At 41.6% G+C, this 27985-nt stretch overlaps 1 protein-coding gene across 1 annotated transcript in view; it reads right to left on the bottom strand.

Annotated features, from left to right (window-relative positions):
- Positions 1 to 27985, bottom strand: part of thap4 (THAP domain containing 4) — a 59127-nt gene that overhangs the window by 6885 nt on the left and 24257 nt on the right. The window contains exons 2-4 of the mRNA XM_059951115.1: positions 27130 to 27283; positions 23140 to 23249; positions 10752 to 10855 (exon numbers count right to left, since the gene is read on the bottom strand). Of these exons, the coding sequence (XP_059807098.1) occupies positions 10752 to 10855; positions 23140 to 23249; positions 27130 to 27283 (368 nt within the window). The remainder of the gene's footprint in view (positions 1 to 10751; positions 10856 to 23139; positions 23250 to 27129; positions 27284 to 27985) is intronic.

Consider the following 27985-nt stretch of genomic DNA (forward strand, 5'->3'; position numbering starts at 1 on the left):
TGTAGACCTGGGTAGGTCTAGTCTAGTATAGTGTTTTTTTTCTCTCTGTGTTGTATTTTTACGCAGTTCAGTCTAGTTTTTGTACTGTGTCATGTAACACTATGGTCCTGAAAAACGTTGTCTCATTTTTACTATGTACTGTACCAGCAGTTACGGTCGAAATGACAATGAAAATGACAACTTGTAGGAGATGCATGTGAGTGACTGCCTCCATTTGGAAGGGCTGTTTTGGGCCCTGGATGGTGGAGAGGGACGGGTGCAAGAGAAAATGCCTGGGGAGGGGGAGAGTGGGATGAACGGACAAGGAGCTTACAGAGAGTGGTTCTTGCAGAAAGCAGAAAGGGATGAGGAGTAAAGAGGTGGCTGGTGTTGGGAACTTTAAAGAATGATGTGCCAGATGAACAAGGGCAGGGGAGCTTTATCCCTTTTCTGCCTGCGGGAAGGTGGGGTAAAAACAGATCTGGGAAATAGAGATTCTAGTGATGGTTCCATCAACAGGAAAGGGGGGTGGGTGGCAAAAGAAGCTCTGTTCTCTGAAAAAGGAAGACGTCATAGAAAAGGCTCATCTCAAAAACAGATATGGTGGAGACAAGGAAACTGAGACACCCACAGCACTTAGACCAAGTCAGCAAATGAAAGCAAATACTTAAATCTTTCTGAAGATCAGTTGATTATAGATGATTCATTGCATTAAAAGTAGAACTCAAAACACAAGTTCTACACTGCTTCAGTAGCTGAAGCACCAGAAAAACCTTAACTCTGTTGCAGGAATATTTGACTGTGACAATGTTCATTTCAACAACTTGCAACTCTGAGCCTCAGGGTTATCTGTCACTGTGACCAGAACCTGCCCAGCTCAGCAGAGCCAGACTGAGAGATAACTGATCGATGTCAGATAGGAAGGATGCTGTGCAAAGGAAAAGCCACCCACGCAACTTCAGTGATACGAAGTTATAACATTTCCACTTGCTTTAAACTGAGATCAAATTCACTTTATTGATACAGTTTTACTCCAATGACTGTGTTGCTGTTGTTCTACATCATAGGCCCAGCTGCGTGCAAGTATTTGCTCAGACTCAGGTGAATGACATAGCCAGCAAATGTTACTGTACTAAACTCCAAAAAATGCACTCTTACATTTTTCATAAATCTCAATGATTCAGCATCTGGGCTCACTGAACACTGATTCCCACTCTCTTTTGACACACCATGCACTCTGTGATAAACCAGGGTCCTGATTCCCTGCTTCACTGAACTCAATGCGGCCCCGTTTTCCATTAAAACTTACCTTCTTCACTGCAAAATTCACGCCACTCTATAACACCTTAAATAAAAGTGAATTAAAAGGGTGCTGGAGATTAAACAGTGATAACACCCGACAGTCCAGAAATGCTGCTAGTTTGGCACCTGAAGACCTGAATGTGCCAGATTTTCCAATTGTTCCTGCACTAATTTAGCAAGTATAGGGATGGATTTATTAAACAGCTCTGCTGAGGCAGGGCAAAAGTATAACATGAAGTTTTACAGAACAGTTTGCATTTATATTATCCTTTTTATGCTGTTAATTACTTCACCAAAAAGTAAGATCTCTGGAGATGCAAGAGACTACAGATGTGGGAATTTGGACCAACCAACAAATAAAAGTGCAGGAGGAACTTAGTGGGTCAGTTAGCATCTGTGGAGAGAAAAAGGACGTTGATGATTTGAGCTGAGAGCCTTCATCTGGACCCTGAAGTTCATCAGTCGAAGTAAAACCTCTAGACAGCTTGCAAGTAAGGATGAAATTATGCAAGTCAGCAAGTTCGAGTTCTAGTGTAGAGCAGGATGGTATGAACGTTCAACATGCATGACTTGGTTCAGTAATTATGAAGAAATTATTGGTCTAAGGGATGTACTGTATACTGGGGTGGCCTGGTGATGTTTGCAGAGGCTAGACTGCAGTTAGAAATGCGGACATTTCTTTTGGCACTATGCTGGGAGCTTTCCAAAGGTCATTCGAAATACACCAGACTCGGCAAATGAAGATGAAATTGGACACAGGGAGACAGAATCTCTGACAGAAGTGAATGGGTGGGCTTTGGCCTTCATTCTGCCGAAAGGAAGATGGAATGTGCAGTCATTTCATTGTCCCCATCTCTGTAAAGCCAAAAAAGCTAAACCTCCACATCTGGGCATTGGGTAAGGTGGCCACAATGATCAGGCACGTACCACACTATTCCAGGCCCATTCCTGGAAGGCCGATGGACTTTGATAGGAGGCAAATCAGAACATATTTTTGACTGCTTTTAAATATTTCTGAAAAATATGTTACTGTAAATATTGCAGAAGTGGAAGTTTGAAATAAGAGAACACTGGAAGAGCAAGCAGGTCGAGAAGCATTTGCGGAACATGACATTGAGCTAAAGTTACAATATGACATGAGAACCGGCCAGCTCAGATAAAAGTTAGAAAGGATAGTTACCTGAAATGATTGAATTGTTGTTCCTTGAGCTTATAACCGAGCTTCATTGAAATAGATGCCACCTGACCTACATTTTGCTCTTTTGCCTTTCGGTCTAGAGGCTCCTGTCTCTGGCATCGAGACTGGACCCTCAGCTCAGAGAGGAAGGAGGGAAAAGAGAAGAGCAGCAGTGATAGGGGATTCAATAGTAAGGGGGACAGATAAGAGGTTCTATGGGAGAGATCAAGAATCCCGGATGGTCTGTTGCCTCCCTGGTGCCAGGATCTGCGATATCTTGGATCGAGTTCTCAGTATTCTCAGGAGAGAGGGTGAGCAGCCAGATGTTGTGGTCCACATGGGGATCAATGACATAGATAGGAGTAGGGATGAGGTCCTGAAGAAGGAATATGGGGAGCGAGGAAAGAAGTTAGAAGAAGGACCTCAAGGGTAGTAATCTTGGGATTGCTGCCTGTGCCACGAGACAGAAGAACAAGAAGTTATGGCAGACGAATGCGTGGCTGAAGAGTTGGTACAGGGGGCAGGAGTTCAGATTTCTGGGTCATTGGGATCTCTTCTAGGGAAGGTCTGACCTGTACAAAAAGGACGGGCTGCACCTGAACTAGAAAGGGACCAATATCCTGGTAGGCAGGTTTGTTAGAGCAGTTGGGGAGGACTTAAACTAGTTTGGCGGTGGGGCGGGAATCAGAATGTGAGTGCAGAGATTAGGGTAGAAGGACAAGGGCATGGTGCTATGTGTTCTGAGTTGGTGAGGAAGGACAGGCAGGGGACAGAACATAAATGTAGCCAGTTAGAGGGGTTGAAAGGTGTCTATTTCAACACGAGGAGTATTAGGAATAAAGGAGATGGACTTAGAGCATGGATCAGTATGTGGAACTACAATGTTGTGGCCATTACTGAAACTTGGCTGGAGGAAGGGCAGGATTGGCTGATGCAGGTACAGGTGTCCCCCGTTTTTCGAACATTCACTTTACGACACCTCACTTTTACGAAAGACTTACATTAGTTACCTGTTTTCGCTAACAGAATGTTTTTGCACTGTTACGAAAAAAGGCAGCACTCGCCGAGCAGCCAAGCTCCTCCCCTGGAACTACATTCTAGCCTCCATTGCTTAAACACGCGCCTGTGAGCATCTGTGCTTTATGTCGATTTATTTTGTGTATCCGTTAGCAAGATGAGTTCTAAGGTATTGGAAAAGCCTAAAAGAGCGCGTAAGGGTGTTACACTTAGTGTAAAGCTAGACATAATTAAGCGTTTCGGTCATGGTGAACAAAGTAAGGACATTGTGAGTTTGGCTAAGGATTTGTGGAAGTTGTCAAAGATGATGTTGAAGAAGTTTTGGCATCCCATGATCAAGAACTGACAGATGAAGAGCTGATGAAGAGGAAAGGATAACAATAGAAGCCGAATGCAGTAGTGAAAGTGAAGTTGTCCAGGAACTGAACGTGAAGCAATTGCGTGAGATTTTCACTGCAATGATTGCAGAAAAATATGACTTTAATTTTGAAAGGGTACTTGGATTTAGGGCATATTTACAGAATGGTTTGAGTGCTTACAAAGAACTGTATGATGGAAAAATGTGCGAGGCTAAGCAGTCAAGCATACTGTCCTTTTTTAAGCCTTCCACGTCAGCCACAGCAGACGACAAAACTCGACCTTCAACATCGAGGCAGGCAGACATAGAAGAAGGTGACCTGCCTGCCCTGATGGAAACAGATGATGATGAGATGACACCCCAGTGTCCCACCACCCCAACCTCTGACGACTCAGCCTAACACACCATCAGTGTGCTCACCGTCTTCCCAATTCCAATAAGTGAAACTACACTATACATTATTTCTTCTTTATATGGGCTGTGTATTTTTATGTGTTATTTGGTATGATTTGGCAGCTTCATAGCTTAAAGGTTACTAGAAAGAGTGCTCGCGTGAGATTTTCGCTGTGGTGGACAGTGCTACAATCATTGCAGAAAAGTATTCCCACTTTATATAGGCTGTGTATTTATCAGTTAATTCCTGCTTTTACTATATGTTACTGTTACTTTAGGTTTTATGTGTTATTTGGCATGATTTGCTAGGATATTTTTTGGGTCTGCGAACACTCACAGATTTTTCCCATATAAATAAATGATAATTGCTTCTTCACTTTACGACATTCCGGCTTACGAACTAATTCACAGGAACACTCTACCTTCGGTTAGCGGGGAAACCGGGTTTAGGTGTTTTAAAAGGAATAGGATGGGAGATAGAAAAGTGGGGGGGGGGGTAGTAGCATTGCTGGTCAGGGATAGTATCACGGCTATAGAAAGGGAGGGCTCTGCAGAGGGAGTATCCACGGAGCCAGTGTGGGTGGAAGTCAGAAATAGGAAGGGATCAATCACTGTGCTGGGAGTAGTCTATAGGCCCCCAAATAGCCCTCGGGACACCGAGGAGCAGATAAGCAGGCAGATTTTAGTATGGTGCAGGAAATACAGAGTTGTAGTTACAGGTGATTTCAACTTCCCTCATATTGACTGGCACCTCCTGACTGCAAGGGGGATAGATGGGGCTGAATTTGTCAGGTGTGTTCAAGAAGGATACCTGACACAGTATGTGGACCGGCCGACGAGAGGAGAGGCCATACTGGATCTAGTTCTGGGTAATGAACCTGGTCATGTAACAGACCTCTTGGTGGGGGAGCATTTTGGTGAGAGTGACCACAACTCCCTTAGCTTCAGCATAGCTATGGAAAAGGATAAAAACAGACAAAATGGGGAAGGGCTAACTATGAAGGGATGAGGCAGGAACTAAATTGGAAACAAATGTTCAAGGGTGAAAGTACAGAAGTAATGTGGAGGAAGTTTAGGGACCACTTGTGCTGGGTTCAGGATAGGTTTGTCCCACTGAGACAAGGAAAAAATGGTAGGAAAAGAGAACCATGGCTGACAAAACATGTGGCAATTCATCAAGAGGAAGAAGGAAGCATTTGTTAGATATAAGAAGCAGGAAGTAGGAGGGGCTCGTGAAAAATATAGGGTAGCCAGGAACGAGCTTAAGAAAGGACTTAGGAGAGCTCGAAGGGGGCATGAGAAGGCCTTGGCATGTAGGATTAAGGAGAACCCAAAGGCATTCTATGCGTATGTGAGGAACAGAAGGATGATAAGAATGAAGGATAAAGAGGGCAACATGTGCCTGGAGGCGGAGGAGGTTGGGGAGGTCCTAAATGAATACTTTTGCTTCAGTATTCACAGATGAAAAGGACCTTGATCAGGATGAGATCAAAATAGAACAGGCCTGTGTGCTGGGCAAAAAGGAAGAAGAAGTGTTGGATCTTCTTACAAACATCAAGATTGATGAGTCACCGGGGCCGGACGTGATATACCCCAGGTTGCTGTGGGAAGTGAGAGAAGAGATCGCTGGAGCAGTAGCTATGATCTTTGAATCCTGTTTGGCTGCAGTGGAAGTGCCGGAGAATTGGAGAATAGCAAATGTAGTTCCCTTGTTTAAAAAAGGTAATAGGGAGAAACCTGGGAACTATAGACTGGTGAGTCTTATGTTGGTGTTATGCAAACTACTGGAAAGGATTCTTAAGGATAGGATCTATAAGCATTTGGAGAAGTACAGTCTACTCAAGGATATCAACATGGCTTTGTGAAGGGAAGGTTGTGCCTCACGAGTCTAATTGAGTTTTTTGAAGAGGTAACAAATTGATGAGGGTAGGGTGGTAGATGTGGTCTACATGGATCTTAGCAAGGCCCCCGACAAGAGACTCATCCAGAAAGTCATGAGGCATGGGATCAGTGGAACCTTGGCTGTATGGATAAAAAATTGGCTTACAGGAAGAAAGCAGAGGGTAGTTGTGGAAGGGAAGTATTCTGCCTGGAGGTCGGTGGCTAGTCAAGTGCCACAAGGATCTGTCCTGGAACCCCTGCTCTTTGTGATTTTTATAAATGACCTGGATAAAGAGGCGGAAGGATGGGTGAGTACGTTTGCAGATGACACAAAGATTAGAGGAGTTGTGGATGGAACTGTAGGTTGTTGAAGGTTACAAGAGGATATAGACAGGCTGCAGAGTTGAGCAGAAAAGTGGCAGATGGAGTTCAATCCGGATAAATGTGAGATGATGCATTTTGGAAGGACAAACCAGAAGGCCTACAGGGTTAATGGTTGGTTACTTAAGAGTGTGGATGAACAGAGGGACCTTGGGGTTCAAATCCATACATCCCTCAAGGTTGCTGCACAGGTTGATAGGATAGTTAAGAAGGCCTATGGGATGCTAGGCTTCATTAATGGGGGCATTGAGTTCAAGAGTACAGAGGTCATGTTGCAACTGTACAAATCTCTGGTGAGACCACACTTAGAGTATTGTGTTCAGTTGTGGTCACCTCATTATAGGAAGGATGTGGAAGCTATGGAGAGGGTGCAAAGGAGATTTACCAAGATGTTGCCTGGATTGGAGAACAAGTCTTATGAGGCAAGGTTTCCCAGGGTACGAATAGCAAACACCAGAGAGCATATGTACAAAATAAAGGGAAAGAAGTTTAGCAGAGACATCGGGGGTAAGTTTTTTTACAGAGGGTTGTGAGTGCCTGGAATGACTTGCCAGGGACGGTGGTGGAGGCTAAAACATTAGGGGCATTTAAGAGCCTCTTGGACAGGCACATGAATGAAAGAAAAATAGAGGGTTACGGGGTAGTGTGAGTTTAGTACTTTTTATTAAAGGAATATATGGGTCGACACAACATCGAGGGCTGAAGGGCCTGTACTGTGCTGTAGTGTTCTAGTGTTCAAAGTTATATTTCTGAACTGCAATGTTCATTCACAATCTGTTGAATCATACTGAAGGAGGAACGAGAATTGATTTTATTTAGCATCCTGCTGTGGAAGTGGCTGACTTTCTGCACATCAAAGATATGAAAGACTACAAGGGCGAGGAGACTTTTTCAGTAGATGGACAAGCAAGGAAGCACAAGGCAGTTAATCAGAGCAGTATCTGAGATGGTTTAGCTAACTCTTTACGCATTTCATGCCCTTGTTATGACAAGGTATGACATCGTCATCCATTAGATAGGCTTGCCCTTCTCAGGTTTCAATACATTTTGACAGGCAAAGTGAAATCCTATGTTGTAGCTTCGACAAGTTGATAGCTCATATTTAGGTAAGGTTATGTACTCATCGAGCCATAATCAATCCTACTTAACTGCAACAACAAGGTGAGTGATCTAGCCAACAATGAATTTACAGATAGTGGAAATACTAGTTCTACAACTGTTAATTGTCCACAGCTCCTCATTGATACCCAGTTTCTGAACTGCTGGACCTGATCTGAGTCCATCCTATTTAGATTTATTGTAATGTTACACAACATGAGGGAAGTGCATTCAATCTGACGATAAGACTTTGTCTCTATAAACACATTGCAGCAGTCATTTCTGTCATGGACAGATACAGCTTCCAGGGGTAGACTGATGAGGAAGAGCTCATCCCTCACGTTAAGTCACTCACTATCTGTCACAGCTCCAGTCTGTAGCTGTATCCTTCAATATTTAGCCAGCTCAGTTAGTACTGACACTGGTCAGCCATTCTTGGTGACGGTTATTGAAATTCCACTCTACAGTACATCTTATGGCCTTGTCATTTTCAAACCGATTTTTCAAAGTGTCATTCATATTTGGAGGAGCACTCATTTATCAGGTGGGGAAAGACAGCAGCTGGCATTCAGGAGGACATTAAGTTGGTCATATTTAACAATACCATGAGACCAAGTAATCTGCAGTCAAAGCTTCTCATTGTACTCCCTCTGGTCCCACATCCTCAAGTTAAACGAAATGTACAGAAAGATTAGGAGGAGAATCCAGCACATTGTCTGTAGGGTATAGTTTTGTGAGTGTGACTAGGTCAATCTATTTGCAGATCTGGGAGAAACAGTGGTGAATATGGCTCCCCTACTGAAGAACTGCATTCAGTACCAAATTTCAATGCCTGGAGAAATTTCTGAATTCTGGAATATGCTGAGTTTTAAAGAGTTATCGATGGGGGGAAAAAACAGGCCTTGAGTTTGGCGGGGGTAGTTTGGCACAAAGCTCCAGCAATCAATACATGCCCTAGTACAAAGAACATTTGGGCGAGGACACATTCAGCCTGAGCTTGATTATTCTTCACATTTTATACTTGTCATCATTCCTCCCCATCTAGTTAACACTAGAATGAGGAAAATGAGTGGATTTCAGTTGCTTTTCATTTTAAACAATCTGAAATTAAATACTGATGTGTGCATATTCATCCTATACCAAGGCAAGGACGAATCTGCACAATTCCAAGGATCAGCATTTTGAAGAACTTGAGTTTGTACTTAATCCATTTGTTCCCATAAAAAGCCTTACTCCATCCCATCCTGGCAGATCCCAATTGTACCAAATCATGTTTGCTGCCTTAACCTATGAATATAGACCAATTTAAGGTTATTATAGCCAGAGGTGGTAATCGGGATAAGCTCCCACTACCTATTTAATACTCACAATGGGCGTGTGCCCCAAATCATCTGACAACCAGGTCCAGCTCCTGGCCTTCGTGTGTGGCTTAGCTACTAAGTCCAGCAAAAATGTTTCTACTGACAGGAGAAAGGGAAAACGTAGGTTACTGCCACCCTAAAACTAGTGGCTTTGGGCAGATGGGGCTTGGCAGTCGTGGTTGGCAGCTCATCTAGAAAAAGAAAAACTCTGATTTCAAACCTTCGCTGCCTTGATGCTACACCCACTATTGGGGAAGGTTTCGGGAGTGAACCTTGAGGGAAAAATCCAGAGCTAGAGTCCCTAAGGCAGTCTCACATTGAGTTTGATGCTGACTGGCAATTCCTATAATGCTGCTGGTACCAAACTGTATCGGTCTCTGCCATTCCTTTGGGTTCATCAGATGCATGGAGAGTGGGAGCTTACTACATGATCAACAGCTTGCTCTCATTGTACTGCCCAGGCTTGCATATCTAGACAGATAGAAGCTGGTCAATTCTGACCACGGAAGCCTCAGATAGATCAGCTTACTGGCTTTACCATTCACTTCCAGTAGTAGCTGGATTGCTTTTATCAAAACAACAGTGAGTACAAAACTAACATCAGTTTTTGATTTAAATCCATCAACATTTTCTTGGATTTCTCACCCTTGACCCTCAATCTCCAACATGACCTTACTGACAAAGAATCTGTCAGACTGCTTTCTTATCTTGTGTCTTTCTAAGCTCACTTTGTCAACAAGACCCAACTCTTTCAATTATATTCCTGTAAAACAGGTGCCACCTAACTGAAATGGTATTTAAAGTTCAGCTTGATTATATTGGAAAAGCCAAGTCAAGGAGAACAAGAACTTAGAGCAACAGTTTCAACAGTAGAGATAGGATCCTTAGGCAGTAGTCAGCTGATGCCACAGGATAAAATAGGCAAACTCTGTGAATAGTGAGATACGCAGTCAGAGCTCTTGGGGTCAAATATAATACTGGAGAGCAGACAGAGCAAGAAGCAGGTATCACAAAAAATATTCACAATGGGAAAATAGTGAAGACAAAAATACCAAAGAAATTGAATTAAAACTAAGAGCAGGGGATACAAAGTGAGAGGTCGAAAAGGATTAGTGGAAGGACAAACAAGGAGATAACTTCAGGATGTGCTCAGGGAAAAATCAGCTAGATCAAAGTTTACCAGTTGTTTATCAGACAGAATTGTGCACATTAACCAGGTAATGCCGCACAAGGTGCCAACACTTTGAAGGAAGCAACTACTTCCTCATACTCATGACATTTTCCAGCCAATACGGTTCAATCATAGCCACTTCACAAGAAGCTGAATCCACAAATGGGCAACAAAGTATGTGAATACATGACTTTGCTTTAAATTAGTTGTGGGATAAATATAATCTAACGTATGGAATCACAAGTCACTTAATGATGGTCCTGTGAGCACAGTGGATTGCTCTTTTTCATTATGAGAATACTGACCTTGAGAAGATCCTTTACAGAAGTTAACCTCAAATAAAAGCTTTGAAAAACCTCTGAAATATTTCTATTTACTTTAAAGGCAGCTAGCTGGGATTACTTCTCATGGATCTGGGCACTGATGAAAGTAATTTCACTTTTACAACAGAGCATTCCTTCAACACTGGAATTGGAGAAGGTTTCCAATAGGAAACTATAGAGAGGTCAGCCTATTAACCATATAGTCACACCACTACGTTACAATCACTACCACTTAATACAATATAATAGCAATAAATAGGAACTCTTGTTGTAATAGCAAAAACCCCAGACCTTTGAGCCCCATGCTTACTTGCTGGACATGTGGCTCCTTTGCAAAGGACATTCGAGCCACAGAATGCGAGGACAATGTCAACTCATGATCCTTCACCTCTCCTTCTTCAATCTCCACAATACCTTGCATCAGAAAAAAATATTAGTTTATAAACTATTTCCACAGAAAAGCTTTCTGAAATGTTCCTAATACAAACCAATGGTATGCGTTAACATCAATTCCATTTATATAGAGCACCTTTAATGCAGTAAAAGTGTTCCAAAATATCTCATAGAAACAGCAGCAGAAAAAAATTAATACAAAGTCACATTGGTTGGTTTTAAGCAAGATCTTGAAGGGGAAAGAAGAGAGAGAGAGCAAAGTTATTCTGGGAGATTTTAGGCCTTGTCAGCTCACAGCACAGTCATCAATAGTGCGATCTCAGCTGGCCAGAGTTAAGGGAAGGGTTTATGTTACTGAGGTGATAATGGAACGGGGTGAAAAATGAGATACACAAACCAGGAGCTAGCAAGCTCAGCATTCATCAGGAGATACCAATCATGATACAGGCAGTTTGGACTTCTAGTTTACAGAGAGCAACAAAGGTCAGTCTGGAATGGAACAATTAAGTACAGTCGGCCCTCCTTATCCACGAATTCCGCATCCGTGAATCGAGAAAACCCGGAAGTGCTCTTCCAGCACTTGTTGTTCGAACATGTACAAACTTTTTTTCTTGTCATTATTTCCTAAACAATGCAGTATAACAACTATTTTACATAGCATTTACATTGTATTAGGTATTATAAGTAATCTAGAGATAATTTGAAGTATATGGGAGGATGTGCTTGGGTTATCGTGGATCGGGATCGGGAAAAACCGCAAGTTATCTTACTAAGTTGGAACAGGTACATCCAGTATTATTTAGCGTCAGTTAGTCAAATGTTTGTCTTAGTATATAGTATATATTTTACCTTTCTGTGCATATAAAATGGTTAAGGCCATAGGTTTCAGCACCAGCAGTTACAGGTTGCTCCCAAGTGTGCTCTCCACCATGCCAGGTTGATGTGGAGGATCAAAAACCCAAAACCCAATAATTAAACCACTTCGTTGCTTAATAATGATTGTAGCTTTCATTGAGGCAGGGCCTTTCTCACTTTATCCTTTAAAATTGTTCTGATTGTTGACCGATGTAGCCTAACGCTTTTCCAATGATCGATGGCATTTCACCTCTTTCCAATCGCTTTATTATTTCCATTTTATTTTCAAACGTGATCGTTATTATTTTTGTGAATAGAAACACTGTGGATACAGAGCTCTGACGTCAGGTCCTAATGTCCACCACACTGAGTCACGTTAAATAAGGTTTCGGGTTCCGCTGGGTCCTAAGGTCCACTGCACTGAGACAGGTTGAATAAGGGACTTGAGCATCCGCGATGTTTGGTATCCGCGAGGGGTCCCAGAACCAATCCTTCATGGATAAAGAGGGCCAACTGTATAAAGGTCACAAATAAATAGATTCTACACCTGTTATGTTGAGTGTCAACATCCCCAAAGATCTATCCTGGGCCCAACACACTGATGAAATTCTGAAGAAGACATGCCAGAAACTATATCTCAGTGAGTTTGAGGAGATTTGGTAGCAAATTTTGCGGTGAAGAGCATTCTGCCCAGTTGCATCACCATCTTGTATGGAGAAGCCAATGGATAGGGTTGGTAAAACCGGCAGAGGGTTGTAAAGTCAGCCAGCTCTATCACAGCCTCCACGCCATCAAGGAAATCTTCACAAGCCGCTTCACAAGGTGAATCCATCACTGGGGACCCTCACCATTCAGGACATGTCCCCTTCTCATTACTACCATCAGGGAGGAGGTACAGGAGCCTGAAAAAAATAGACTCACTGTTTGAGGGACAGCTTCTTCCTCTCCAGCATCAGATTGCTGAACAGTCCATGCATACTACTTCACTATTTTGCTTTCTTTCTGCACCAGGGGTTGTATTTCAACATGTCACACTATGTAGCACATGTAGCACTGTACTGTTGCTACAAAACAACAGTTAAAAGTCTGACATTTAGAGACAATGAAAGGATCACTCTGGGACATACTAAAGTCTTGAAAGGCTCTGCATAAATGATACTCAACTTTCAAGTTTAATTGTCATTCAATCATACATGAATACAGCCAAACAAAACGGTATTACTCTGATGCCAGGGAGCAAAACACAGTACACACAGCACAAGACACGTAGAGCACATATAAGACAGTAGTCACACAAAAAAATGTCCAAGACCCAGAGCCCGTGCACGTGGCAGCAGTCAAACACAATACAGTTGTCGAGCGAGCGTGGGGCTGCAGCTTGGACACCGTGACGTTCCGCTGGAGCGCACTGACCCCTGACCCCGGTGCAGCGTACCGACTCCAGCACCTCTCTCCTTGGCAACAGAGAACAGGTGACACCTGAGGCTTGGTCCTCACTACAAACAAGACCATGCAGTTCCCTCACCGTCCGCCCACAAATCAGTGAATCGGACTTGCAGCATCCACATTAACAATGACCAACAGGGTCTTGCCATCACAAAAAAAGTGAGTAAGATGATCACTCGCAGTTAGACCGTACATCGCCTTTGTGTACCGACTTCTCCGATCCAACACCTCTCTGATGCAGGCAGTGGCATGGCCTCACCAAGTGCAGCACCTTCAGTCTGATGGGTAGACCTGCGGTAATTTGAGTACATGCAATACTTGAATAGGGTCAAACAGGAATCTTTGCAGTCGATATATTATGGAGCCTTCACAGCAAACAATTCCATTCATACTGCACCAGAAGAAAGAGAATAAACTGGCCCAGAGCAACAACAACTGTGAAAACTGAAAAGGACTAGAGTTTAGAGTAATAGCAGTGATGCAGGAGGAAACTTATACAATCCACTGCTTTTGGTTTTTCCTCGTCCTTTTAATAGACATGAACTGCAGAGTACAATCACTAAACAAGACCATGCGAATAGAATTTAGCATCAAGAGAGGGTGATCTCTGTGCAAGGATTATACAATAAGCATGCTACAGTCTGTGGGAACTAGAGGAAAGATACTGTATGGAAGCAAATCAGACAATAGGCACTTGCGCACGCGGTTGTAACAAAAATGGATTTTAACTTCTCCAATACTGACTGGGATTTGCCTTCTTGCAAAGGTTTAGATGGAATGGAATTTGCAAAGTGTGCCCAAGAGTTCTTTCTGAGACAAAAGGTGGATTGTCCAAACAGAGAAATGTGACAATAGTTGATTTTACCTTAGGGAAAGGAATTGGGCAGGTGGGAGAAGTGTCAGAGGGGGATCTCTTCAGGAACACTGACTATATTTATGTAAGTTTCAAAGTAGTTATGGAAAGAGTTAAAGTCAGCCCTCAAGTTAAGGTCCTAAATTGGAGGGAAGCTGATTATAGCAGTATAAGAGACAATCTGCAGAAAGCAGATTAGGGGAAGATGCTTGTAGGTAAAGTGACAGTGACAAGTGAGAATCTTTCAAAAGTGAATTATAAGACCACAGGGTGTGTTCCAGTTCAGAGCGAAAAGGCCAAAGATGGTGCAGTTAGGGAAACTTGGATAATAAAGGATAGATTTTTTTTTAAAAAAGGAGGCCTATGACAGATATAGGCAACAGAAATTGAGTGAGACTCTTAAAAAACAGAGAGAGCAAAGGGGAGCACTTAGGGAAGGGCACAAAGTGGCCATGAGATATCCTTAGCAGTTAAGATGAAGAAGAACCTAAGATATTCCTTTAGGAGCAAGAGCCAGCGGGAAAGAGTAGATCCCCTTAATGTGGAGCCAGGAGCTGTGGGCAAGGCCCTTAAAAAGCATCTCATCTATACTCACAAAGAAGGACGAGGAAGGTTTTGGGTAACTTTGATAGTCAGGACCATATCAGTATTAAGAAGCTAAAGATATTAGATGTCTTAGAACATATAAGTGTGACTAAATTGCCAGGGCCAGATGAAATCTATCTCAGGGTGCAAGGCAGAAGACACCTGGGGCCCTGACAGAAATTTTTGATTCATCATTAAGCATGGGTGAGGTACCAGAACACAGGTTATAGAAGCTAACAGCTAAAGAAGGGAAATGGGTTAAACCAAACAATCACAGGCCAGTGAGCCTTATATCAATCATAAGGAAATTAACGCAGAAAATCCTAAGGGATGGTCAAGGAATTGCTCGCATGGCTTTGTGCAGATGAAACTCTGTCTCAGAAATCTCACTGAGATTTTAAGGAGGTGACTAAAATGACTGATGAAGGCAGAGTGGTAGAGCTTGCCTACCTAGAACTCAGTAAGACATTTGACAAGGTCCAGCATAATGAGCTCGTCCAGAAGGTTGACATATGGAATTTAAGGTAATCTGGAAAACAGCATCCAGAAGTGGCTTGTTGATAGGAAGCAAAGAGTAGTGGAGCAGAAACGTTTTGCTTATTGGAAATCTGTACCACAGGGGTTGGAGCTGGGTCTTCCATTAATTGTGATATATATTAATAATTACATGTGAATGTAAGAGGTACGATTAAAAGTTTGCAAATGGCATAAAAATCAGGGGTGTTATAGATAGTAAGGAAGGCTGTCTAAGGGTACAGCAGGGTAAAGATCATTGAAAGTTGGGCAAATGGAACTTAATCTAAACAAGTGTGATACGATCCATTTTGGGAAGTCAAATTGGGGTAGGAGAAGTACAGTAAATGATAGGGTACTAAGAAATGTTGATGAACATTGAGGTTCAAGTCCATTATTCCAAAAGTGGCATCAAGAGCTGCAAGGTAACATTGCAACTATACAGATCAATGTTCAGGCCACAGCTGGAGTACTGCATGCTGGTCTGGTCACCACATTCCAGGGAAGGTGTGATTTTGTTGGAAACAGATTCTAATGGATGTTGTCTGGACTTATGGAGAGAAACTGGACTATTTTCGTTGGAGCAACCGCATGGAGAAAATGAAATAATGAGAGGCACAGGAAAGATCATTATCTTTTATGCATGGTGGGGATATTAAATACAAAAGGCTATAGCTTTAAGGCAAGAGGAAGGAACTTTATAGAGAACTCTCGGGGAAAGGATTGATTCACGTTTGGGATGTAGTGTGAGTATGGATGCAAAAATGAAATTCACAACATTTAGCTGAGTAAAGACAGTTCCAAAATAAGGAGTGGAAAATATTCCAAACAATACAGTCTTATTAGCACACTGGAAACTAAAATACTGCACTACTAATAATCCCAAATGCTAGTCTCAACAAAGCTGCTCCAACTAAATGCACATCAATCATCTCCATTGTCTAGCTTGGAGACTCACAGTGGTGAACACAGAATTCAGGGAAACAGAGGCTGCTCCAAACTCATGCAAGTAAAAATCTATCTGCCATACAAATTTTATTTACTTTATTTCTGTGCTGGAATTCACAAAGAGACAAATGTGCTGATGTCAACAGTGAAAACATTATGGCCACAATCCCACACATTTGTAAGGATAGGACAGATTACAAGAAAGTTCAAACTAAATTTATCATCAAAGTACATATGTCACCATATACAACCCTGAGGTTCATTTTCTGATGGGCATATTCAATAAATCCCTGACAGTATACTAACCAAAACAGAATCAATGAAAGATCCCACTAGTGTGTAAGAGACAGTATAGTAGCCGAAACAGAATCATTGAAAGACCCCACTAGTGTGTAAGAGACAGCAAACTTTGCAAGTAGAAGAAAGAAATAATAGTAACAAACAAATATGCAATAAATACTGAGACCATGAGATGAAGAGCCCTTGAAAGTGAGTCCAAAGGTTGTGGGAACAGTTCATTGATGAGGCGAGTGAAGTTATTCCCTCTGGTTCAGGAGCCTGATGCTTGAGGGGTAATAATTGTTCCTGAACCTGGTGGTGTGAGTACCTTCTTCCTGAAGGCAGCAGTGAGAAGAAAGCATGACCAAGATGGTGGGGGTCCCTAATAATGGATGCTGCTTTCCTGTGATAACACTCCACGTAGATGTGCTCAATGGTGGGGAGGGTTTTACCCATGATCTACGGGGCTGATTTCACTGCATTTTGTAGGATTTTTCATTCAATGGTATTGGTATTTCCATACCAGGCTGTGATACAACCAGTCAATATATTCTCCACCACACATCTGTAGAAGTTTGTCAAAGTTTTAGATGTCATTCCAAATCTTTGCAAACTCCTAAGAAGTAGAAGCCGTGCTGTGTTTTGTTTGTAATTGTATTTATGTGCTGGGGTCAGGACAGGTCTTCTGGAATGGTAACAGCTAGGAATTTAGAGTTGCTGACCCTCTCCACCTCTGATCCTCTAATGAGGACTGGCTCATGGACCTCTGGTTTCCTTCTCCCGAAGTAAAAAAAATCAGCTTCTTGGTCTTGCTGACATTGAGTAAGAGGTTGTGTTGTGGCACCGCTCAGATTTTTAATTTCCCTCCTACATACGGATTCATCACCACCTTTGATTCAACCTACAATTGTGCCATCAGCAAAATTGAATATGGCATTGCAGCTCTGCTTAGCCAGACGGTCATAAGTGCAAAGCAAGTAGAGCAGGGGCAAAGCACGCAGCCTTGTGGTGCATCTGTGCTGATGGTGATTGTGGTAGAGATGTCGTTGCTAACCTGAACTGACTGGGGTCTGCGAGTGAGGAAATTAAGATCCAACTTCCCAAGGAGGTACTGAGGCCAAGGTCCTGAAGGTTATTGATTAGTTTTGAAAGATGATAGTATTGAATGCTGAGCTGTAGTCAATAAAGAGCACCCTGATGCATGCATGTTTGCTGTCCAGATGTTCCAGGGTTGAATGAAGAGCCAAGGCAATGGCATCTGCTGTGGACCTGTTGCTCCAGTAGGCAAGTTGGATGGATCCAAGTTGCTTCTCAGGTAAGAGTACTGGATCATGGTCATTGAGGCAGATTACCATGTTCTTCTTTGGCACCAGCATGACTGAAGCCTGCTTGAAGCAGGTGGGTACCTCAGACTGCCAAAGTGAGAGGTTAAAGATTTCAGTGAACACTCCAGCCAATTGAACAGCTCAGGTTTTTAGTACAGGGCCAGGTACCCTGGATGCTTTTCACAGGTTCACTCTTCTGAAGGATGCTCATACATCAGCCTCAAAGACTGAAATCACAAGATCATCAGGACCTGTGGGAGTTTGTGATGGCTCCTCCATGTTTTGAAGGTCAAAGTGAATTAGGAAGGCAGTGAGTTAATCTGGAAGCAAAGCCCTGTTGTTGCCCATGTTGCTTGATTTTACTTTATAAGAGGTGACAATATTCAAGCCCTGTCACCATTGAGCTTCCTTCATTGACTGAAATTGCCACTTCAGCCGTGAAATGGCTTTGTAGAGGTTGTTCCTAGACCTCTTGTAACTTCCTTGGTCACCAGAACTGGATGCCTCTGATCTAGTCTTCAGCAGATTGTGGATCTCATGGTTCATCCAGGGTTTCTGGTTGGGAAAGACTGAATATGAGAAACCACTCATCTACATCTGTTTTTATAAAGTCCATGATCACCATAGTGTATTCATTCAGATCCACCAGCTCAAAGCAATCCCGCAGCTGCTGCTCTGCCTCCCATGACCACCTCTTCGTTGTCCTCATCTCTGCAGCCTTGCTCTTTAGCCTCTGCCTGAATGCAGGTAGGAGGACAGGCAAGTGATCAGATTTCCCAAAATGTGATCTGGGCATGGAATGGTAGGCATTCATCATCTTAGTATGACAGTAGTCTAGTGTGTTGGCACCTTTGGTGCTACAGGTTATCTGCTGATGGCACCTGGGTGGGGTTTTATTCAAACAAACCTGGTTGAATATGATTTAAAAGGCGTTGTGATGGACTACTTCTTGTTTAGTGATGGCATCATACAGTATCTCAAGCTCTTGACTATAGTCGGCCACTGGTGGTATGTAAACTCCAGTGAGGATTGTGGATGAAAACTCCCTAGGTAATACAACGGGTGCCATTTGATGCTTAGGTGTTCAAGGTCCTGCAGGTTATATAAAAAGTGTTGTGAAAGATTATGACAGCTAATGAAAGATCAAATGCCGTTTGCTTTTTAGGGGGCTGGGAACTTACCAATGAGATAGTATGAAATATAGAAAGCTCAAAAGGAATTTATAACAGCAAACAATGATAAGTTTCTCTTGCTTTAGCATGAGGTACTTAGTATATTCATGCAAATACACACTATTTCTTCAAAAGACATTTTCACTTCAGGCTGGTTGGTTGCATTTTTATATTTTTTTAAAAAAGCAAACAATTCTGAGACAAACGTCCAGAGGTATTCAGGCTTAGAGATAAAGGGGAAAAATAGATAGATGCCAAATCTGTATAACAAAAATGAGTTTTCTGTTTGGATAATATCTATCCTCAAAGGACTCTCTGATCACCATGCCAGCAAAAGCAAGTTATAAAAAAATATATACAGAGGAACCTAAGCAATGCTGATTGACTACGTTCAATTTCTATTCTATTCAGCAAGAATATCACAGAGTACAAAGACACTAACAGAAATTAATTCACAATTTGATGTAGTTCCAGAGGAATCAATGTTTGAATCCAAAATCATGCCTGTTCTGAGCCGGTTGAAAGCTGACTCTCAAACTTTTCGTGATTCACTGCAGTGGATTAGAGATGGGTTAACAAGTTGTGCTGCTTTTTTTTTCACAGTGGAATTTTTCTTTTGAGGGGGTTGCCAGAAACTTTGAAGACATAAGAACAGCCGTGTTATTACTTGGTTTAAGAGATGCAGCTGGCGTTGGAAAAGCAGAATGGTAACTTGGTCACGTTACTCATGACATTCTAATGCAACAGCCAGAAAACAAGGGAGGAGAGTAATCTGTACTTCGCTGCTGAAATCCTACTCATAAAAACATCTGTATTTTATTTAAAGTAAAAGAAAAAAGGAAAGTTGATATGCAATAGCACAGGGTTTAAAATTACAAAGCTTTCCAAGCCCCAAATCAGATCCTATGGTCGGGAACTGACACTTCATTGCAGTATAAAAGAAGTGCCACGGTTGTAGTGGTGCCATCTTCTGGTTCTGATAACTCTCTTTGCAACTCAGGGCAAGCCCTCATGATTTCAGTTACTAGCATCACCACCAATAAAAGCAGATAAACTTGGTGTTTACTTTATTTGATATATGAATACAACTTGTTCATTAAGGAAACAGTACTGCTCCTAAAAATAACAAAAACAGAAGCAACCATGGTAAAAGTAGATTAGACACTCAATAAACTGCAGATGATGTAATTTGGAGCAAAAAAAACACACACAATAAGCTGTAAACAACACACACAAAATGCTGGTGGAACACAGCAGGCCAGGCAGCATCTGTAAGGAGAAGCACTGTCGACGTCCTGGCGAAGGGTCTCGGCCCGAAACGTTGACAGTGCTTCTCCTTATAGATGCTGCCTGGCCTGCTGTGTTCCACCAGCATTTTGTGTGTGTTGTTTGAATTTCCAGCATCTGCAGATTTCCTCGTGTTTGCACAATAAGCTGTAGATGGTGCGATTTAGAGCAAAAAAACACAAATTGCTGAAGGAACTCTGCAGGCCAGGCAGCACCCATAGAGGCAAGTGGACAGTTGACATTTTAGGTCAAGACCCTGCACCAAGACTCTGCATTAATTCTATTTTTTTTCTTTTCACTTATTTTGCTTTTGTAAATCGTTAATCCATTAATGATTTAATATGAACACACTAGACTATAGGGAAGCATTCTCAAGTGATAGGAGCTTCAAAGTTTCCAAGTCCCAAGCAAATTTATTATCAAAGTATGTACATGTTACCATATAATACCTTGAGATTCATTTTCTTGCAAACATTTACAGGAAACTAAATATAATAGAATTTACAAAAAAAACTATACAATAACAAAGACCTACAAATAACCAATGTGCAAAAGATGACAAATTGTGCAAAACCAATAAAAAAACCAGAAAATATGAGTTGTAAAGAATCCTTGAAGGTGAACCTATCGGTTGTAAATCAGTTCAAGTGCTGAGCCAACTAAAGTTATCCATGCCAGTTCAGGAGCCTGAAAGTGTTGTTCCTGAACCTGGTGGAGTGGGACCTAAGGCTTCGGTAGTAGTGAGAAGACAGCATGATTTGGTTGGTGGAGGTCTTTGATGATGGATGCTGCATTCTTGTGGCAGTGCTCCATGTGAATGTGTTCAATGTTGGGGAGGGCTTTGGCTGTGATGTGTCCACCACTTTCTGTAGTTGTTTCCATTCCCAAACATAGGTGTGTTCCCATACTAGCAGGTGATGCAACTAGTTGGAAGACTCTCCATTGTGCAGCTATGGAAGCTTTTTTAAAAAAAAGTTTTGGGTGACATGCAAATTTCTAAGAAAGTAGAGGCACTGTCTTTGAGATGGCACAATTGCTGGTCCTAGGACAGATTCTCTGATATGATAATGCCAAGGAATTTAAAACTACTGACCCTCTTTCCACCTCCAGTCCTTAATGAGAACTGGTTCATGGTCCTCCAGCTTCTTCCTGCTGTAGTAAATAATCAGCTCTTTGACTTTGGTGACATTGAGTGAGTGGCTGTTGTTGTGGTACCACTCAACAGGATTTTCAATCTTCCTCCTATATGCCGATTCGTCACCACTTTTGATTCAGCCAACAACAGCGGTGATGTCAGCAAACTTGAATATGCCATTGGAGCTGTCCTTAGCCACACAATCATAGGTACTAAGTGAGTAGAGCAGGGGGCGAAGCACAGAGTCTTGTGAGGCACCTGTACTAGTGGTGGGTGTGGAGAAATGTTGCTGGCAATCCTCAAATGTGGAAATTGAGGATCCAGTTACACAGCGAGCATCGTGGCCCAGGTCTTGTATATTAGTGTTGAGTTTTGTGGGATGATAGTGCTCAATGCAAAGATGTATTCAATGAAGAGCATCCTGAAGTATGTGTTCTTCACTGAGCATCCCATTAAGAGTTTGACAGCCTTGACAGTAACATTTTTGAGAATTCTTTAATCTCAACTTGTCCACCTGTGACAACTCTGTGATTTGAGTTTTAGTGCCAGCAGATGAGGAAGAATAGAGGTGAAAAAACAGAAATGGGCAAGAACTAGGGGCATTAATAAACAATCGATCTGCTTCAGTGAACACACGACAAACGTCAGCTCGATAAACAAAAAAAAGCAGCTAACACTCATGAGGAAGAGAAAAAATGAGTAGAAAATCATCAAAATGTTTCATTAAGTTATCAGAAAACTGAAGTTGGAAATCTGAAATGAGAACATAGCAGATCAAGCAGCATCTGTTGAAAGAGATACAGAGTTAACGTTTAAATCCAAAATTCAACTTACCATAAGGGCTTCGAACTTGACACTGAATGTCAGTTGCCCTTTCAACAGGTGGTGCTTAACCACCTCGTTTAATTGGACAATGCTAGTTTGTCAACAAACCTGATTTCAGAAACAAATTGCAACATGCAACCACTGCATTATATGCACATATGGGACCAAGGATGCATTTGCATCCCAATAGTTCTAAAGATTAATTCACCTCTTGAAAGAAAATGCTGGAAATAATCATCAGGTCATACCTAAGAAGAGAAAAAGAGTTACAGATTCAGGTTGAACTTGGAAGCACAGAAAAGAAGCTTGTTACATTGCAGGAAAGATCACAGAAAACCAGGATGATCATAAGAATAAGCTGAAAAGAATAATGACCAAACATATTGTAACCTTCTGGACTACGTATTTGATTCTACAACTTAATGAAACTTGATTTCTCTGCATCACTTGTTCATCTGTGATGCTACTTTAGCTCGTGGTTCTTTTCTTTCTTTATCTCTGCAACTGGAGAACACCCCCCGCCTGACTTGCTGGGCATGTCTTCCTCCACTGCATTATGCAACATCTTTTCTCTATTTTCACTCCCTAATAGCTGCCATTCACTCACTGATCCAATAACAATTATCCTCATGGTCATCCAGGTTTTACCCTGTCAGGGACAGTCCTCAGCTGTCTCTTTGGGGGTGGTGGTGGGGGGGGGGGGGAAAGAAAAGGCACTTATAGATTGATATCAATAAACTGTCTTTAATGGCTCATGATTGGCTGGAGCCTGCCTTTTAGTTGCCCTTACTGTTCCAAATCCATTTCAATGAGATACTGAGTTCTCTGTCTCTGTACCAAAGGCACCTATGAATTTACCAAAGTATCCTTCTGAAAAGAAACTAATGTTGAAATGTAATGTGTTTTGCAGATTATATTGTATGTTTCAATGAATTTCCACACACATACACCAGGAACCTGACTCATTCAACAGTGATTCTATAATTAAGATAAAATGTAAATACACAGCAGCTCAATTATCCTCTGAAGGAAGAGGTTCATTTCAAAGTGTACTAGAGTATTCAGTGCAGGTAGTACTCTACCTGTGTTTTGTGCGCTGATAAATGCCACTTTGTTGGTGCCAGGCTTGATTCTGATAAAGCCACACTCCTTGTGCATTGGCTTCCTAGTTTCAGGATTGAAACCATTAAATCTGTGAAATAAATGAGGAAACTTAGTTTGGAAAAGCTGAAAAGATCGAAAATTGTTACTAGCAAGTGCGGCTTCCCAAGCTAAAATTGAACCTCTCAGACACTCCCCAAGCAGGGCCATTCGAGTTTAAAAAGAATTACCTCCACCATCATACAGTTCAACCAGTTACCTCGCAGGAGACAAAAACACATCTGATACCCATCTCAAAATAAGGAGTTTTTTTTGCTTATCATTTTTCTGAAGGATGTCATACCTTAGTGATTAATTTGTTTTCTTTCTGTGCTCTTCTTTTATCATGCTCAGCTCAGGAGATACGAGATGCAAAGTTTTATACAACTTTAAGAATATACTAAATAAGAAATAGGAATAGACGAAATAATCCCAGTGTCTGTCCTATCATTCTGCAAGGCTGTGGTTGATGTTGTGTCTTGACTTTTCCGTCTGATCCCCATATCCTCTGATTCCCTCATCCAAAAACTGTGTCTCGAATACACTGAATATCTAAAGATCCATAACCTGTGAGAAAGAGACTTCCAAAGATAACCAAGTTTACTCGCCTCACTCCTTATCCTGAGAACATGGTTCTAAGTTTCCCCACTAAAGGAAGCCCTTTGGTATTTCTTTGAAATGGTGTACATCTCAATAAGCTTATCACCCCACCTTGCGTTCTTCTGAACTACCAAGTTTATGCTCTCTCTACATGGGACAGGACTGTCCCGTGGAATCAATCCAATCAATCTACACTGCATAGACCTCAAGGCCAAGTATCTCCCTCTATCCAGGTACCAACAATGCTCTAAATGTCCCTACAATCTTGTTATACTGTTATAACTGTGGTGCTCCAAGCTACATGCAATAAAATCCAATACACTAATTGCTTGCTGTATTTGCATGTTTACTTTTGCTGAATCCTAAACCAGTATCTATCTATTTGTACATTAATGTTTACTATTTTCTGTTCAAAAGTTGTTTATTATCTGTTCACATTTTCCTAAATCACATCCCTTTGTCATCAGCTTGCTCATTCATACAAATCCCTGTGGAGAGACTTCAGACTCACTTCCTCACCTGGCTAATCAGCTAACAGGGGTATTCATTTAAGTCATTCATACAAATTGTGAAAAAGACATTCCCCATCTGTGTTTGAAAAGATTTTAGTTATAAAGTTCAAAATAAATTTTATTATCAAGGTACATATATGCCCCCATTTCCAACCCAACAAGTGTGCATCGTTTGGGTTCGCTGTCATGGAACAAGGCTATCACCAGTGTCAGAAGCACCCTTTATTTCCTGCTTCCTTTAAACTCACTGGGTTCACCAGACAGTTTATTATAATATTGTGTAACTTGTAAAAAAAAATCTAGTGAAATAAAAATGTGCTTAGGTGTTAAAAGTAGTAAGATCCAATTGTGTGGCAAATTGCCAGTTTGATATTACCCAAGTCAAAAGGTCCTGGGTTATTTCAGTTTTACCGCTACCATTGCTACTCCATTTAAAAATATCAATTCTTCACATATACACAAGTAGTGGCATTAGACAGCTGAATGTTGTAATCCCCTGATATTACACCAAATTCATTTCACAGCCTCCAGAAGCACCTCCGTCCACACTACTTAATAAAATCCTATTAACACACCCTTTGTTCATTCCGCTGATCAAAGTGATTGCAAATTCCACATATTAAATATGTGTGGCTAAGTTTCCCATGAGAATTGATGCTTAAAACAGCACTGCATCTCAAATAAACAGAGGCAAGTTCATCTGCCTGTGTAAAACTAAAGAACATAGTAAATTCAACAAATATCTTGCATTCTGTAATAAATACTCCATAAGTACATCCAACAAATAACAGAATCAGACAGGATCTTTTGGATTAAGGCCTCTGTACTCTGTAGTCGTTCACCATCCTCAGGCACTGAACAATCTTCCTCAGTTGCACAGCAACATGAAACAGCAAGGCTGATTGAGGTTTCAATAGGTCGGGGGAAAGACAACTATTACTACTGCTCTGCAAGTGACTCCAGAGTGGAAGGACGTCACCAGTCGGCTGCAGAGTGTTCTGAAGAGAGCTTGGGAACAACCCAAAGTTGTTTGTATTGGCACTAAGAGATGGCAAAAGGATGAGATCTTCCTTTGTTCAGGAGCCAGTTTTAAAAACAAGACGGTCATGCTCTGGTACCACCTGCTGAGTAGTATAGAAAAAGGAAGATATAGAAAATGAATCATTCAGGAGAGAGGGTTTAGACCATGAGGATTGGAGGCTGTTTCTGAGACAGGTAGAATCTGCACCTCAGTAGGATCATAATTAATTTCCTTGCAGGAAGAATTTCATTTCAGCTAGGAAGGGGGTGAGGAGGAATTCAGGAAGGAGGGAAACTTCATGAAAGTGAGAAAAGTAACAGGCAAAATCAAAAGTTCTGAAAATGTTTAAAGGGACAAAATTAAAAGGTACTATATCTACATGTATGTAGTGTTCACAAGAAAACTGATGAATTACCTGCACAGACAGAGGTAGTTGGATAGGATCCAACTGTTATTGCAGAAACTACATGCCAGAGTGGAGAGCTGAATGTTCAAAAGGTACTTAACACTTAGAAAGGACAAGCAGAAAGTAAAAGGAACTGGGGTAGTGTTCCTAACAGAGTATGAAATCTGTTCATCCTGCTCAGCAGATCATGATTGCTGAATATGGAGAGATTCGAGGAATATAGCAGAAAAATGGTACTGAGCTAGATCAGCCGCAAATTTGATCAATGAGAGTACAAGCTTTCTGATGTTATATTCTAATCTACAAGTATTAGAAACCTTTCTCAGTTTTATTTTTTTAAATTTAGAGATACAGCGTGGAACAGGCCTTCCAGTTACATCACCGGTAACCTACTGATTAAGCCCATAGCTTAACCTTTGATAAACTTCTATAGATGTGTAGTGGCGAGTATATTGACTGGTTACATCACAGCCTGGTATGAAAACACCAACACTCTTAAATGGAAAATTCTACAAGTAGTGGATACGGCCTAGTCCAGCATGGGTAAAGCCCTCCTCACCCCTGAGCACGTTTACACAGAGCGCCATCACAGGAAAGCAACATCCATCATCAAGGACCCCCACCATCCAGGCCATGTTCGCTTGGTGCTCCCATCAGCAAGGTGGTACAGGAGCCTCAGGACGCACACTGCCAGGTTCAGGAATAGTTATTGCTCCTCAGCCAGCAGGCTCTTGAACCAGAGGGGATAACTTCACTCATCCCATCACTGAACTGTTCCCACAACCTATGAACTCACTTTCAAGGACTCTATCTCATGTTCGATATTTATTGCTTATTTATTTATTATTATTTACTTCTTTTTGCCTTTGCACAGTTTGTTGTCTTTTACACACTTGTTAAATGAACAGTTGGTGTGGCCTTTCATTGATTCTATTATAGTTATTATTCCACTATGGATTTATTGAGAATGCCTGCAAGAAAATTAAGATCAGGGTTGTAAGTGGTTACATAAATGTTCTTTGATAATAAACTTATTTTGAACTTTAATCACTTGACAATTTAGAATAACCAATTAACTTACTAACTGATAAGTCTTTGGCCAATGGGAGGAAACCAGAGCACCCAGAGGAAACCCACGCATACATGGGAAGGAACATACAAACCTGCTTACAGAGGACATTGAAACTGAACTCCTAACTCTGAAGTCCTGAGCTATAATAGCATCGTGGTAACTGCTACGCTACTGTAACACCCCATCTTCTGTGCAAAATATCATCAGCACTCCCCTCAAATCCTGGAAATAAAAGTTTAATACTGTAACAAAATCTCCCACAGTGTATAGCAACTGGGCAGAGCTGACATTGTGACTGTGTAAAAAGACATTTTGACTTACGAAATATTTAGCATGGGTTGACCAACGTGCGTGATTTGGACTTCCTCCATGTACTTGAAAGGTTTGATAGTTGGATAGCAACCTTCCCCAGGAGGGTCAGAAATCCAGGTACCCAACATCCAAGAGAGAGGCTCAATGGCTGGGTTCAAATGAACTACAGGAGGAAAACAAAGCAACGAAAACAGTAAGAAGACTTGTCTTTTATGAACTACTGAAGAACAAAATATTAAAAAAATGTTAATAGGAGCAGGAGTAGGCCATTTGACCTCTTAATTCTGGTTTACTATTTAATATTAACACGGATTATTTTCTATCACTCCACCATTTCCTACCTTATCCCCATGTCCATTAACATCACTGTCCATCAATCAGTTTTCAATCACTTGTCCTCCATTGCCTTTTGGAACAAGGGCAGCAAATTTGTGCTGAGCAAAGTGAATCACAACCATTTCTAGTGATGTAGGTTAAGGGGTAGAAAATACCCCTACCCCCCAACTCTAAAAGAAGTAATTCCATGATTGGAATGGAGAGGCATATAGTTGAAGGGAACAGAGGACACGGTAGAATAGGACTTTATTCATTGGAGAGCAGAAGTAGAGTAACCTTATGGAGCTGTATAAAAATTATGAGTTTCATAGAGAGAGTGAATGTACACAGTCAATTTCTCAGAAAAAGGAAATCAAAAGCTAATGGGCATAGATATGAGGTGAGAGGGGAAGGTTTAAAAGGGGCCCATTTCATGCAGAGGGTTATACGTATGTGGAACAAGCTGCCAAGGAAGAGTTTGAGTCAGGGACAATATCAACATTAGAAAGATGAAGGGTTAGAACAGGGGCTCCTAACTTGAGTCTATGGA

Source organism: Hypanus sabinus, chromosome 2 (assembly GCF_030144855.1).
Source record: "Hypanus sabinus isolate sHypSab1 chromosome 2, sHypSab1.hap1, whole genome shotgun sequence".
Taxonomy (NCBI): domain Eukaryota; kingdom Metazoa; phylum Chordata; class Chondrichthyes; order Myliobatiformes; family Dasyatidae; genus Hypanus; species Hypanus sabinus.